This window comes from Kryptolebias marmoratus, linkage group LG13, assembly GCF_001649575.2.
Source record: "Kryptolebias marmoratus isolate JLee-2015 linkage group LG13, ASM164957v2, whole genome shotgun sequence".
Classification (NCBI taxonomy): Eukaryota; Metazoa; Chordata; class Actinopteri; order Cyprinodontiformes; family Rivulidae; genus Kryptolebias; species Kryptolebias marmoratus.
Genome location: NC_051442.1, coordinates 3513045 through 3526871, shown reverse-complemented (window position 1 = coordinate 3526871; position 13827 = coordinate 3513045). Strand labels below are relative to the sequence as shown.

Sequence of the window (13827 nt, the reverse complement as noted above, 5' to 3'; positions counted from 1 at the left end):
CTCTCACCCACAGAGAGCTTAAATCCTCCCCGGCGCTGCTCAGTTCTGCTGCTCGGTGATGTGGGCCGACCCGGGAGCTTATCACACACACCCTGCACTGAAGGCAGGACCCGGGAGCGTTCGGCACGCAGCTCAGTCTGCCGTTTTTATTTAAGCTTCCTCCGCTCGCTCGCCGCAGCTTTGTGAATCCCCAACACCTGATATGTTTGGTTTGTTTGAACGTAGCACCTGCCTGGGCTCTGGAAAAGGCAGTTATGGTGCAAGCTGTTGAACAAAAGGCTGATCTCATAGAACTACAAATACGAAACGCAACGTTTCTGTGGAAACGCTGAGGGCTGAGCTGAAGGCTAAATGTTAGCCAGAAAGTAAAAAGTAAAGACTAAACGTAGCATAAGAAGACAAAAACAGAGCAGGTTTGCTGAAGCAGCAAGTATTTTATTATTATTATTATTATTATATTTATTTTATTCTCTTTCAAATATACGAATGTCTAAAATAGCCCAAAGTAAGCAGAAGTAGTTCGACTGCAGGAAAAAAAAGGGGAAAGCATCGGTCTAAACGTAAATCAGCATTCAGATGTAAATTAGTTTAACACATTAGGATTATCAAGTCAAACGAACATGTTTTTCACATCACCATAGCTCCCCAAAACCAAAGAGATAATTTGGGTTTGGTTTGTAGGTGCAGGATTTTTTCTTTACGTTGAATCTTTTTTGTTTTTCTTTAACTGAGTAAATCTGCCTCCGACGCTGAGCTGCTTCTCTTCCACGTCTCTGCCCCTAATCTCCGTCCTCTGCCTTCAAGAGCGAAAGGAAGTGAAAGGTCGGAGGTCGTCGGCTCGGCGCCGCCTGCAGCTTCACACGATTTCTGTCCACACAGCTAACCGTCAGTGTAATCGCTGCCTATTAGAGCGCCACGACCATCCAAGTTGTTTATTACGCCGTAGTTACGTAAGCCCGCCTGAAAGCTTTTGCAGTAATTTGCTCGTGAGAGAGGTTATATGACCGAAGTGAGCGTGTGCCTGTTTCTCCCCTCAAGCTAAAGGTCATTTTGTTTTTTTTTAGTCCGCTGTAGCGTCTTGTACTGCGATGGAGATAACTCGGCGCTGAACACGAGGTGGAATAAATGACCTGCTTACGTAAGAAATGATGATGAGTTTTGCTGTTTTGGTTTTTAAATCACCACATCAGAAGATTGGGGTTGATGTTGGTTGTCAGAGAACAGTTTAATCATCCCCTAAAGAGGAAATATGTTGATTTTAAGAACATCTCTGCTGTTATTGTTTGTCAGGGAAACGGCAGATTTATGTGAATAAATAGACAAAAATATCTCATCAGGAGATGAATTTTTAAAATGAAACTCTGAGTGATCAGCTCTGTTCAAGATGGCCGCCGCAGGAAGTCAGCAGAAAAAGGCTATAACTCAGCCACCTTTACAGAGACTGAGCTAAAATCTGGTGTGGTAGTAGCTGAGACTCCCTCTCCTCAGCGTGAATCCATCTCAGTTCGAGTCTCTGGCCTGAAGGCCGGCGGGCGATATGCATTCCTTCAAGGAAGTCTAGGCCTTTAAGTTTTTCCTCCTTTGGCTCAGTGCTGCTAACTTTATGATTAATTTTGTTTATTTGCTCGTTTCTTCAGTCTTCTCAGCCAATCAGAGGCCGGTCACCTCCTCCCCGCCGCAGCTGTGTTTACAGCAGTCCACCTCAGGGTTCGTCCCCGTCTCATGCCTGTCGCACAAACGTTACAAAACCACAATAAGAAGTTAACACTTGCATAAAACCAGCATGTTCAGCTGCCACTCCGTTAATGGAAAGCAGCGCTCTGGCAGAAAGGCCTCTTGTGTAACATAAGAGCAGCGAGCAGTGCTTAAAACACCGTTAGAGAACAGCGACCGACTCGGGGAACGAGCCTCAGCCTCTGAAGGCGCCGAAGGCTCCCTCTGTGTTATTTCAGCTTTCCATTTTAAGTTGGACATGTAAAGCCAGTCGTATAAATGTGTATCATATGTTAAAACAGTCCCGTTCTTGTGTAGTTTGTAGTTGAAGTTAATGGTTAAATTTCACCATGAGGTAATGCATTTATCCCCCTCAGGCACTGGCTGGCCACCTACTTCGTCATCTGGTACGGTGTCCCCTACATGACGTACGACATCTTCGCCATGTACCTCAGTCACTACTACCGGTACCGGGTCAAAGGGCACGAGGACTACAAGCAGCACTCCCTGAGGACCGTAAACCGCTTCATCCGAAGAGAGTTCCTGCTGGTGCTGCACCACATCGCACTGCTCGTCATCCTGCTGCCCATCACGCTGGTGAGGAGGAGGAGGGAAGTACGGGGCGAAGGGGGACACAACGACCATGACGATGATGATGAGGTCATGTGTTCGGAAGCTGGGTGCGCTGCAGGCGGAGCTCCAGCTTCCTGCATTAAGATCAGCTGATGCAGAAAAAGAGCCAAACTCATCTGCTTATCTAAATTAATTCTGTTACAAACAAAAAAGAAAAATGTCAGCAATCGAAATATATAAACTTGAAGTTTTGTTCAATTTAAATGCTGATAGAATAATAATTTTAGCTTTTAGCTACAGTTTGACCAGTCAGGGCAGCCGACGGTCGATTTTTTTTTTTTATAAAAAAATAAAATAATAGTTGCTTGAATTAATAAATTAGCATATATTTAACAACCCTTAGTGGGACTTGTACACCTAAAAATAACTTCTAAAGGTGAACGGATTGCCTGACACGTGTTTCTGACACTGATCATCCCTCGTGACAACAAGTCATGAGTGTTTTTAATCCAGTCCCTGCCAGTAATGCATTATTACTGTGAGCTCTTATGTTGGTCAGTGGTTTCAAATCAATTCTTACAAAAAGCTGCATTATCTCCTAATGATTCCTTGAGCAGCAGCAGAAAATAGACCCGGCGCTGAATGCCCCGGATTCCTTATCAAGTCATTTTCAGGCCGTACATCTGATTTCAGCTTGTGTTATAGAAAATGCGTTAGCTGAGAAGGGGTTTGTCTGAACACTTGGAACATAACGTGGAGTGTGTTTTGAATCGGCAAAAATCTGTCGTGACGTTTCTCCCGAGTTTCTGAAATGAAGAAGGAGACGATTCCAGCAACTTTCTGCAGAAACGAACCAGATTTCCTGAGGTTCAAAACGAGTTTGAGCTGAGCTGTGGTTAAACATTTATCTCTCTGAGCAACGACGGCAGCCATGAGACGACAAATTAAAAAAACTACAAAAATGGCGGGTGAACGCTGAGAGCTGAAGTCAGCTGAAGAGCTGTTAAAGAAGCAGAACATTAGCTCAAAGCTAAAAGGAGCAAAACATTAGCTCAAAGCTAAACAGGTAAACACTAAAAGTAGCTAAATGGAAGCTAAAAGTAGCAAAAAGCTGGCTAAAAGAGTAGCAGAAGTTGTTGGGCTGCAAAAACCCAAAACCGCTGAGTCAGCGTTCCCGCAGTTATTAACTCAGGTCAGAGGCTGACTCAGCGATAATGAAGCTCCGATTTTCGTTTCCATCTGATTCGTCTTCATAACGGCGCTCCAAGCCCCCGATGTAGACAGTCGGAGGCTGAAACCGAAAGACCGCTGGCTTCCGAAGCCACAACTGGAACCACTTTTCTGGGAATGGGGATTGTGCGGTCTAATTGAGGAAGTGGAGAGCAACTCGGTCCGTTCAAAGGGAAGACGAGTTCTCGGGCCTGAAGGGAAATGAAAGAGAACAGTTATCGATCATCTGCTGTGATCAGTTCCAGGCAAACGAGACGCTTTTTCTTTCTTTATACCCGTGAATCATAAACGTTCCAGTGAATGTTTGAAAGCTGCAGCTCAGAATAATCTGAAACAGGTTAACATGAAGTGTTGTTTTTAATCTGGTCATAAGAGGCTGCTCTCTGAACTGAGTTCTTCGTCTCAGAGTCTGAGCACCAAGTTAGACAATCAGCAGAGAAAGAACACGCGCTCGTCTTCAGATTAATAACTCATCTATTGGTTCACCTGTTGGCCAGAATCTGATTTAAATAAATAAACGTTCCTTCCAGGAAACCGTTTCACTGACTCTATCAAACGTTCCTCTGTCCGGTTTGTGGAAGGTGAAGCTGCTTCTTCCCAGCAGAACCGAGCCGCCCAGGTGCGGCAGGAACCCCGGCTTTGTTTGCCGTTGCTGTCAGTGGCTTTATGAGCTCACATTACCCTACATTATTCAGCTCCAGCTGCAGCCATCCTCCTGGTTTTGTTGGTGGACTCTCCTTCCTTTTCTTTGTTTCTCCTCTTATTTCCTCACTCATCGGCTCCGTGCTTGTTTGGTTTGTCTGTGTGAACACCAGCTGATAAACTAAAACCCAAAGTGGTCTTCAACACGTCTAGCTACACCCAAAATAAAAAAAATCAACTAAATTTTACAAATTAAATAGGTAAGAGACTAGAAAGTGCCAGTGTGGTTGATAGGTTTTACCTCGCTGCTGCAGAGAGCTTCTCAGCTTTCAGCCACTTAAGGAGACGAGGCCTGTGGTTGTGTAAATTCTGTTTTCCTCTTTTAAAAGAGGGATATTATTCAAACATGGGTAATGGTAGATCATCATCTTCAAGAAAGAAATGTGGTTGAAAATAAATCTTTAATGACTGAAGAGCACTTTAAAAGTTTAAGATCTTTTATAAAAAACAAACTCAAACATCTACTTTCGTCCTCCCGGTCAGATAAAGAGTGGTTTGTCCTCCTGGTTGGAGCTTCTTACTGTTTGTATCTTTACTGCGTTTAACTTCTGCGTCCGCAGGAAATGAGATTATTCTCACCGTGCGGGCTGGTTCTGTCGTGCTCGCTGTCCGCCGTCTTTGTTTTAAGTCCTTCAAATAAAACAACTGAAAGACATTAGAAATGCAAATCCCACCTGACCTGGGATTTGCTCGGCAGAGGAACGGGGCGCGGCAGCAAAGAGCCCGTTCAGTTCAGGGTTGGTTTTAACGGCAGACCATTGATTCCACGCTGAGCTTTCGGCTCGGAGCTGAAGATGAGCCTCGCGTTCTGAGCGCGTTTGTTTTGCACGCCGGCTCATTTGTGTAGTAGAACATTTGAATGACTCCCTGTATGGATGGAAACTCACAGCTACATCCGGAGACGCCAGCGGCTGCCAGCAAATTCAAGCCAAACAGGTCTGCGGCTGAAAAGTGTGTTTGAGTTTGCAGCTTCAGCTGGAAGACGTTTGGAAGTTTGACTTTTATTTCCATATTTCCTGTTACAGCCTCTTTCCAAAACTGATTCAATTCTTTTCTTTTAATCGACACACACAATAACCCGTAATGACAAAGTGAACAAAGAAAAATCTAACTATTCACAGCCATCCCATGACTGTTTCCGCTGATCATCCTTCAGATGTTTCTACAACAAGAGTCCTCCTGTGGTAAATCCATTGCCTGGACACACCTGTCCATACAGCTGAAGGTGCACATCAGACCAAGCCGTGAGGTCCAAGGAACTGTCCCGTCCTCTGAGACAGGATGTCATGGAGGATTTCAGAAGGATTTCTGCAGCGCTCCAGTGAGCACCGAGGCCTACAGCGTCCATACATCCGTAAAGGGAAGGAGTTTGGAGCCGCCAGGACTCTTCCTGGAGCCAGTTACCAACCTGAGCGATCAGAGCAGAAGGCTTTTAATTGGGGGGGGGGGGGGTGACCTAAAGCTCCTCCGTGGTTCTGTGGAAGGAGAAGAGCTGCAGGAATGCTGGTCCTTCTGGGAGCTTTTAGAAAACTGTCCATACCTCTGTTGGATTAAATCAGATTAGGTTGGATTGTTGTTCAAAACAACCTTTTTACGGCTAAGGTTTGGAATCATACGCTGTTGGTGTTTAGGACATGAGGCTGAGAGTCTGAAGTATGAAGGTAATAGTCGTGGCAGACGGACGACTTGTCAGATTACTCACGATGTAAAGTTTTTCCTCTGTTATGTTTGTAATTCTTTGTCTGGCAGATGGTAAAGCTGCACCTGCAGCAGCTCATGGATTATTTATCTCCAACCCACGGCAAGCCGGGTTACCAGACAGCGCTTGTCTTTTGTTTTGAGTCTCTTTATCCATCTGGACTGACTCACCTATTCAGGGATGGCATCACCCAGCTCTCAGCTCGGAGCTGCTGGTCAATATTTGAAAGCTTCATTCATTACTTATGTGCAGGACATCAGTCCCTACCCCGTCCCCACCGGGCTAAGATTTCTGCTCATCTGTTTGCAGCAATTAAAAAAAAAAACCCAACTGAGATTAATCTAATGTGATTCCAGGAGCCGGAGAAAGAAAACTGAAGCGTGATTCGGTGTCCAGTCGTAGGTTTGTTTGGAGTCAGAGTGTCCTCCATATTCAAAAATACGTTTTTCCTCAAGGACTTTGTCTGCTCGTATGTGCTTGACGTCAAAGGACGAGTAAGAAAAGAAAAACTTCAGTTTAGACGTTTGCAGCTTGGAAACAAGATCCAGATTCATGTCAAATTATTAAATAAATCTCTAATTCACCTAAATGTCATTTTCAACAGAAACATGCTCCACATGCATGTGTGCACGCTAAAGAAACAACCGAGAATCAACTGATTCTTTGTGTCAGTTTCCAGCCCGACTCCATAACGAAGGAGCGTGGATCTCGAGTCTCCCTGCGATTTAAAAAAAGATCTACTTATCTTTACCATTCCCTGGGTCTGGATAAATATGGAAAATGGAAGCAAATTATGGGAAAGCATTTGTTTCCAGACTCCATATTGCATTTTCTAGGAGATAAAAATCTAGATTTAACAAATAAATAAATAAATTCTGCTTATATTGTAAAATAACAGTCAATATTCGGGTTAGGCAACTTTCATTTCATAATATTTCAGAAGTTTATCAAAATGTTGATGTGTCTTCAAACAAAACAGTGAAGTTACTTCCAATAAGAGCTCCATGGCTGCAAAACTAGAGATTATTAAGAGTTTAACAGTCTGCCCTGAGGTCACCTATCCCTAAAACAAATGAAGCTTTTTCCATTTTACTAAAAATGGAGTCTCAGTTCCACCAAAAGATCAACGTTTCGTGTTGAAGGAGACTAACTTTGGTTATAAGATCACTTTACAAACATCTGCAGTTCTGAAGTCCTAAAGTTTCAAAAAGGAAAATCTGTAGGAATCCTTTAAAAGCTGCGCCTCACTCAAGTTTTTCTTTAATAAAAGCTTTTAGGCGTTTATTTGAACGTGGAAGCAACAATTTAAGACTTTCTGTTTGTGTGAGAACCTGACATATCGCTACGAAACTTACTGAACACAAACCAAAGGAAAGACAGAAGATTTTCTTCACAGGAGACTCATTTACATTTATTTGGTGCCATTTTGGTGTCATCTTTAAAGGTTCTGCTGCCTGTAAATGTGGGACGGAACAGTTCACGCTCCGATGGATTTTTAAGATTGTCTGACAGAAACAGCTGTGGGTTTTTTTTTGTTAAATGTTGTTTTGTTCCATCTGTGTCCAATTCAGTCAATAAAAACAGATTATTTCAAAGTAAAGTTCGTCCTTGAAAATGTTCTGAGCTTATTTGCACAAGAAGCCGCTCCAGAAACTGTCCTTGAGCGTCAGCTGTGTCTTTCTGTTTTTTCCCCACGCTTGTGTTTGCTCAGCCTGTGTTTGTCTCTTCCTCAGTTCTTCAGAAAGGACCAGGGGGATTTCTTTATCGGCTGCTTGTTCCTGACTGAGCTCAGCACCCCCTTCGTCTCCCTGGGGAAGATCCTCATTCAGGTAAGACGTCACGCACGCCTGAGCATCCACCTGAAACCAACCGGGAGGTCCTGCACCTGTCCTGGTTTCTGAGCAGCCAAAATATCATTAGGCCACAGTTATTTCTTTATTTGTTATCGTTTGCTGCACTGATTAACCGCCTCACAGTCAAGTTAGCAACCGTAGCCAGGGTCAACGGGCCTCCAGATCCTGGTCCTCAGGGCTCCTGTCCTTCAGGTTTTACTGGTTCCTCTGCTCCAATGCACCTGGTTTGAATCAATGGGTGATTACCGGGCTTCAGCAGAACAGGAAGAGGTGCATTGACCGTTGAATCAGGGGTTTTTGGAGCCCGGAAACAAATTAAACATGCAGGAGAGGAGTCCTCGACGACCAGGGTTGGACATCGCTGGTCCAGGTGTTTTTTGTTTTTTTTCTGTATTTACCAGGGCTTCCTTTTATACACTTAAGAAAGCAAAAATTATGAATTAAATGGATTTAACACAACTTCCAAACATCATGTGTATCACGTCGGGTTCCTCGCGCAGTCCGAGTGTCTTCCAGGTCTGGATAAAGATGAAAAACGTATTTTATTTAAACTTATTAAATAAGCAAAGTATTTTTTGAACAGAAATTGTATATAAAAGATGGACACAGTCATCGTGACGTCCATGTTTGGTTCATTTACCACAACAGACCTCGAGTTTAAGGTTTTCACCATCAGAACCCAGGCCTCAGATCTCACCTCAGTTTGGGTTTAAAGCCTTTAAACTTGGCTTTAATGTTTATTTTACTGCCTTGGATATTTTTTCCCCTTACAACCCTTTTTAAGTGCTTTATAAATAAAACAAGCATTTCTAAATTTAGTGTTTTTAAACTCAGACGATCATTTTTAGCTTCTGTAAAAGAAAGTCTGCCTTTTTTTTTAACTCAGAAGGTGTGTAGGAGCTTACATCATCAGAAACCAGAGTATCTTCATTTCATTTGGAAGGTAGTTTGTCACTTCTATCAATAATTAAGGCGCTCGGCTCAACAAAACCAAAGCGTCAGTCAGCAGCTTTCAGTGGAGATAACACGGTTCATCTTCGTTTTCTCCGAAAAGCTCGGCCGCCGTGTGCGCCGCAGTTATTTCCTTCCTGTACGTTGATCAACACATTCGGTGTGCCTTTATTAGCTTACAGTGCATTAATCTGAGGCTGGAGGAGCCTCACTTAGCCCCTGAAAGCGGTGGAGCGTCGGCCGCCAGGTCTTTGCTGACATCTGGTGTCAGCAAAGAAAAAGAGCAAAGCAAAGCTGCTCTGCTGTCAAATCAAGACGAACAGAAACTCAGCCTGACATTTTCAGGTCGGTCAGTTTTCTGCAGCCTTTTCAGATCCAAACACACAAATGATTATTTATTGTTTTCCAAAAAGACTAAACGGCGAGCGAGCGAGCGACTCGGAGTGCTGCAGTGATTAACGGCTTTAACCCGAACCGATGCAGCGAGTCGCTTCTCACTTCCGCCCCTCCTCCTCCTCTCTTGTCTCCTCCACCAGATCAGCCTCCAGGACGGCTGGCTCCACAAGGCCAACGGAGGCATGGTCCTGCTCACCTTCTTCACGTGCCGCATCGCCCTCTTCCCCTTCATGTACTGGATGTACGGCCGCCACTACGGCATCCCCCTCTACAGCGTGCCCTTCCACCTGCCGCTCTCTGCCAACCTGGGGAACTCGTGCATCCTGGCGCCGCAGGTCTACTGGTTTGTGCTGCTTTGCCGAAAGGGCTACCGTCTTTACCAGCGGAGCCGCGGGGCGCAGTCGCCCTCCGCCGCGCCCGCCGCTGCCGACCTCTCGAAGGAGGATTGATGTCCATTTTGCAGCTGCTCCCTGAAGGCTGCACATTCAGTTACTAAATCTACAAATCCTGGGCATTTTTCTGTAGACTTTAACTCCTCTGTTACAAATCTGCTGCCTAAGTGGACCTCTCCACCTCCGATTTACTGCTACTACTGATCTTTTATCATTTCGGAATCGACTCGAGCCCGGATTCACATGAAGAGCGTCTTGCAGTTCTGCAGGACGGCCCGAGTGAAACGTGACACAAACAGGAAAAAAAGCGAGCTTCTGTGTAAAGACTATCTTATCTCTCACTCCCACTGTTTTTCCAGCTGCTGCTGATCAGGAGGGCGTGGTTACGGCGAGCGGCTCCGTCTGTCTGCGGTTTAATTGTTTCTCATCTGCGGCTCGTTCACACGCCGTTGGCAGGAAGGATTCAGGGCTGAGGCCAGCGGAGACGCATGTGTTAGCAGAAAAAAAAAGAGGCGATTTAAAAAAAAAAAAAAATACCTCACCTCCTTCACTCCTAAGAACTTAAAACAGTTAATGTGACTTTTTGTTTTGCATCAGCTGCAAATCTCCATCAGCAATCAGCTGTAAAAGTTTTCTTTTTGTCCTCGTAGGTCAAACGTTTTCAGACTCGTGGCGGTGCTCTGAAAAAAAAATCGAATTTAAAAAAAAAAAAAAGCCCTCCAGTTACAAAATATCTTAGAATAACAACGGCGTGGACTAAGTTCTCCTTTTAAATTACTGCTGTTTGCTTGTATAGTTTGTAAATGTGAATTTTATTTGAATGACATAATCTCTGGACCACCGCGGCTGACTGAGGGCAGATTAGGATTAAACTATCCTTCCAGGGTCAGACTCCGGGGGTTCGATGTCACTGAAAGTTCTGAAGGTTCTTAGCTCGGCTCGGAGCTCATCGGGGCAGATGTACGCAGAACGGACTGTCAAAAAAAGAAACTTATTTTCAAAGTTAAACCGACTTTATATCCGGACCACAGAGGACCGTTAATATGTAAATATCAAGTTGCTGAAAAAATTTATCTGAATGAAATTTATAAAAGATAATCACTACTTCATGCTTCACTTTTAGTCATTTATCTACCCTATAAATATTAATAAAAGATAAAACTATTAGTTTCAAACACGATCTGGAGTTAATTCATCTGTTAATTCATCTGTTTAAGGCTGCTGGCCCTGAAGCACTCTTAGTACTAATTTGTTAAAAATTAAACACTAAAACGTGCGGCTCGATCAAAAATAGCGTGTTACGACTTTTGATAGCGGTATGTTGTACGACGTGGGCAGAATTGGCAAAAGAAAAAAAAAAGTAAGAATTCTAATATTAGATGTTAATAGTTTTAGTGAAAGTCAGGAGAAAACGCAGCGTCGTTCAGTTTCAACACGTCACAGAAAAATGGACTGTGTTTGGAGACCTATTAGGGTTTTTTTCACAATCACAGTTTGAGTTTTTGGGTTTTTACAGACGTTTCTGCAGCAGACAGCTGATATCAAACACTAACTTTTCATCCGTTCAAACGTAGATAAGTTTGTCTTCTTTCAAACCCGAGCTTCGGCTTGATCCAGTTTTATTTCAGCTCTTCTCAAATGAAAGCTTAGAACTCACCTGTGTGACCGTCAGAGGCTTCCTCCGCTCAGGAAGTTCGTTCGAGGCTTACTTTTCAGTCTTTTTCCGCCTGCCTCTTATCAACCCGGCAGGTGTGTGGTTACCACGGTGACCGTAACGAGCACCTGGCGCCAGCTTTAACGTTTCTTCAGATCTCAGTTCAATTTACACTCCTTATAGATGTTTTTTTTGTTTGTTTTTCTGGTTTAGATTAATGAAAAGTTCTGTTTCTGTTTTCGTTTTGGATCGAAACGCTTCGACGTTTCCTCAGAGATCTTTGAGTTGATGTTCTTCAACATTCAGACTTTAAGTATTAAAGGTCTTTTATTTCTCTGTGCATAAGAAAGTGATCCACACCTCGTGTTTTTTAGACTTTTAGGTAACATTTCAGTTTGTTTTTGCACACTTCTACTCTACATTTCATATCATCCATTTCAGCCTGATGCTGAAAACGATAAATAATTTGAAGCGAAAGAGATGCTCAGGCAGCGATCTTTGTCGAAACAATAGTTTAGTTTAGCTTTCCAAGTCTCATCAGTAACAGAAACTAACTCGTCATGTGGTCAAAGATTAAAACTGATGCATAATTTCATCAGGTTTCTGAGCTCCAATGGGTCCTTCACCATCATTACAGGGCAACTATAAAATCTAAATGAATTCTGACGCACTGATCTGTAATTATCGGAGGTTTTGTGACACCACCCATCATAAGCTACTGGAAGGAGCAGAGTTGTAGCAGCCGAGCTGAGCCATGTCGTGTTTTATCCAAGTGACAGGTCACGTTAGGAAAAACTCCACTGTCTGCTGTAAATACTTTGTCTTACGGGTCAAACTCCATGCTTCGTGATTGAAATGCGGGCAGAAGGTGCTGAGTCAGCCTGTGGGGCAGTTCACCGATGAGCTGAATGAGGATTAGGGGGTAACAAGAGCCCGGCGGCTGAATGATGGCTCTCCGGTCCGGTTCTGGCTGCGGCCCAGGGGAGTGCGGGCCTCCTTTGTCCGCTGCTGATCACGCCACCGTTAACTGGAAACAACCCGAGCTGGCTGACGTTTCTTTTCTCGTTTTTTTTTTTTTTGTTCTAACGCCACCGTGGTGATGAGGGGGAGAGAAGTGGCGAACGCTTGGTGTTTTATTTAACATGGAAAACCTGCAGGTCATTCCAGCCTCCTCCCTTCCCAGAATCCCTGCCTCCTCGTGGGTTTGAGCTCACGCCAGCGTTCGGGTCGATGGGTTCTGAAGACGTAGAAAGTTGCGGCAGAGCAGAGCTCATCGCTCCCGGCTTCCTCTCCTTTGCTGCCATCTGCTGGCAGCTTTCTGAACTGCTCGGACTCAGACACCTGAACCGGGTCGCTGCTTTTTGACCAGAACTTTCCTCATCTCTTATACTATATTATGAGTTTTCATTAACTTCAAACCTTAACTAGTTTTACTAGTTTGAGGTTTGACAAACAGTCTTAAGCAGCTTAATGTTAGCTTTGAAGTAAACTAAATGTGACATTCCTCTCACCCTAATTTCACAGCTTTTTTTTTTTTAATGTTTTCTTTATTATTGAGCACATTTATCATATCTGTAAGGGAGCATGTCTACAACTAAAACTACATTTATTTTTTTTTTTTTCTGTGAAACATTAGGTCTTTATCCTTCCTGAAAGTTTAGCTTCAGGCTCGGTTAGTTAACTAAAATATTAACCTTTATATGCTGACATTATTAGTTTAACTGTGACTTCTAGTTTCACTGGTTTAAGAGAATTAAACAGAAACCACAAACAGCCCCAAGAACAGTGACACTTCATTTATTCTTGGATTAACTGGTGGTTTTATTACTAATCAGGTTTAATTAAATCTGATTTCTGATTTCTTCAGCAGAACCATTCCAGAGTCGTCCCAAACTAACCCAACACTCGGCGTATTTCAGGACAAACTGTTTGGCCTCGTTAAGCTCCGGTCTCTAATCAGTTAAATCTGTTCTAACCTAAAGGCTAACATGAGACAAAACTACAGTTCTGGTCAAAATGGCCGCTTTACAAGCCGATCACGCGGCACGCTGGAAGAGATCCACGCCTCGGACCTCGTACCGCGACTCGTGAGGCCGACCGGCGGAATATTTGATAAAACTCTCAAAATGTGCGCCGGTTCACAACAATAAACTCGTTTCCTTTGGCTTATTTTTAAACATATTCGCAGGAAATCGACGACAGAAGGAGGCTTTACGGCGTGGATGAGGATTCTCTGATTTGGGGCGGTTCACTCGTCCTCCACCAGTTTGAACCGGGGGGATCAGATTTTCCAGCTCGCAGTCAGAAAATCCTGCTGGGAGGCCCCTAGGCCCCTGAAGGCAAAGCTCTGACTCAGAAAGATAAACATTTATTTCCACTTCTTCTGGTTTGTGGTTGAAATTGGCTGCAGACTGATTAACTTGTTTTGCTGATAGTTGTCCTGGTCCCTGAGCAACAAGTCCTGCCGAGTTTCTGACTAGCAGCTGGAACCAAGTCGAGTTTTAAACGCAACACTAGAGGTGGCCATTTTGTTTGACAGGAACTTAAAAATGTGAAAACGTGTGATAACACTGGATAAAACACTCCACTCCACGCCATCATATCGAGTTAATGTTCCACGGGTGACGTCCAGATCATCCCATTCTGTCACGGAACCACTCAGGG

General features: G+C 43.9%; 1 protein-coding gene across 4 annotated transcripts in view; it reads left to right on the top strand.

Moving 5' to 3' along the window:
- tlcd3a (TLC domain containing 3A) overlaps positions 1-10243 on the top strand; it is a 43199-nt gene extending 32956 nt beyond the window's left edge. For all 4 annotated transcript variants that reach the window (XM_037979072.1, XM_037979073.1, XM_037979071.1 and 1 more), the window contains 3 exons: positions 2091-2310; positions 7651-7746; positions 9258-10243. In XM_037979072.1, the coding sequence (XP_037835000.1) occupies positions 2091-2310; positions 7651-7746; positions 9258-9566 (625 nt within the window). In that variant the 3' untranslated portion in view covers positions 9567-10243. The remainder of the gene's footprint in view (positions 1-2090; positions 2311-7650; positions 7747-9257) is intronic.
- The last annotated feature ends 3584 nt before the right edge of the window (positions 10244-13827 follow it).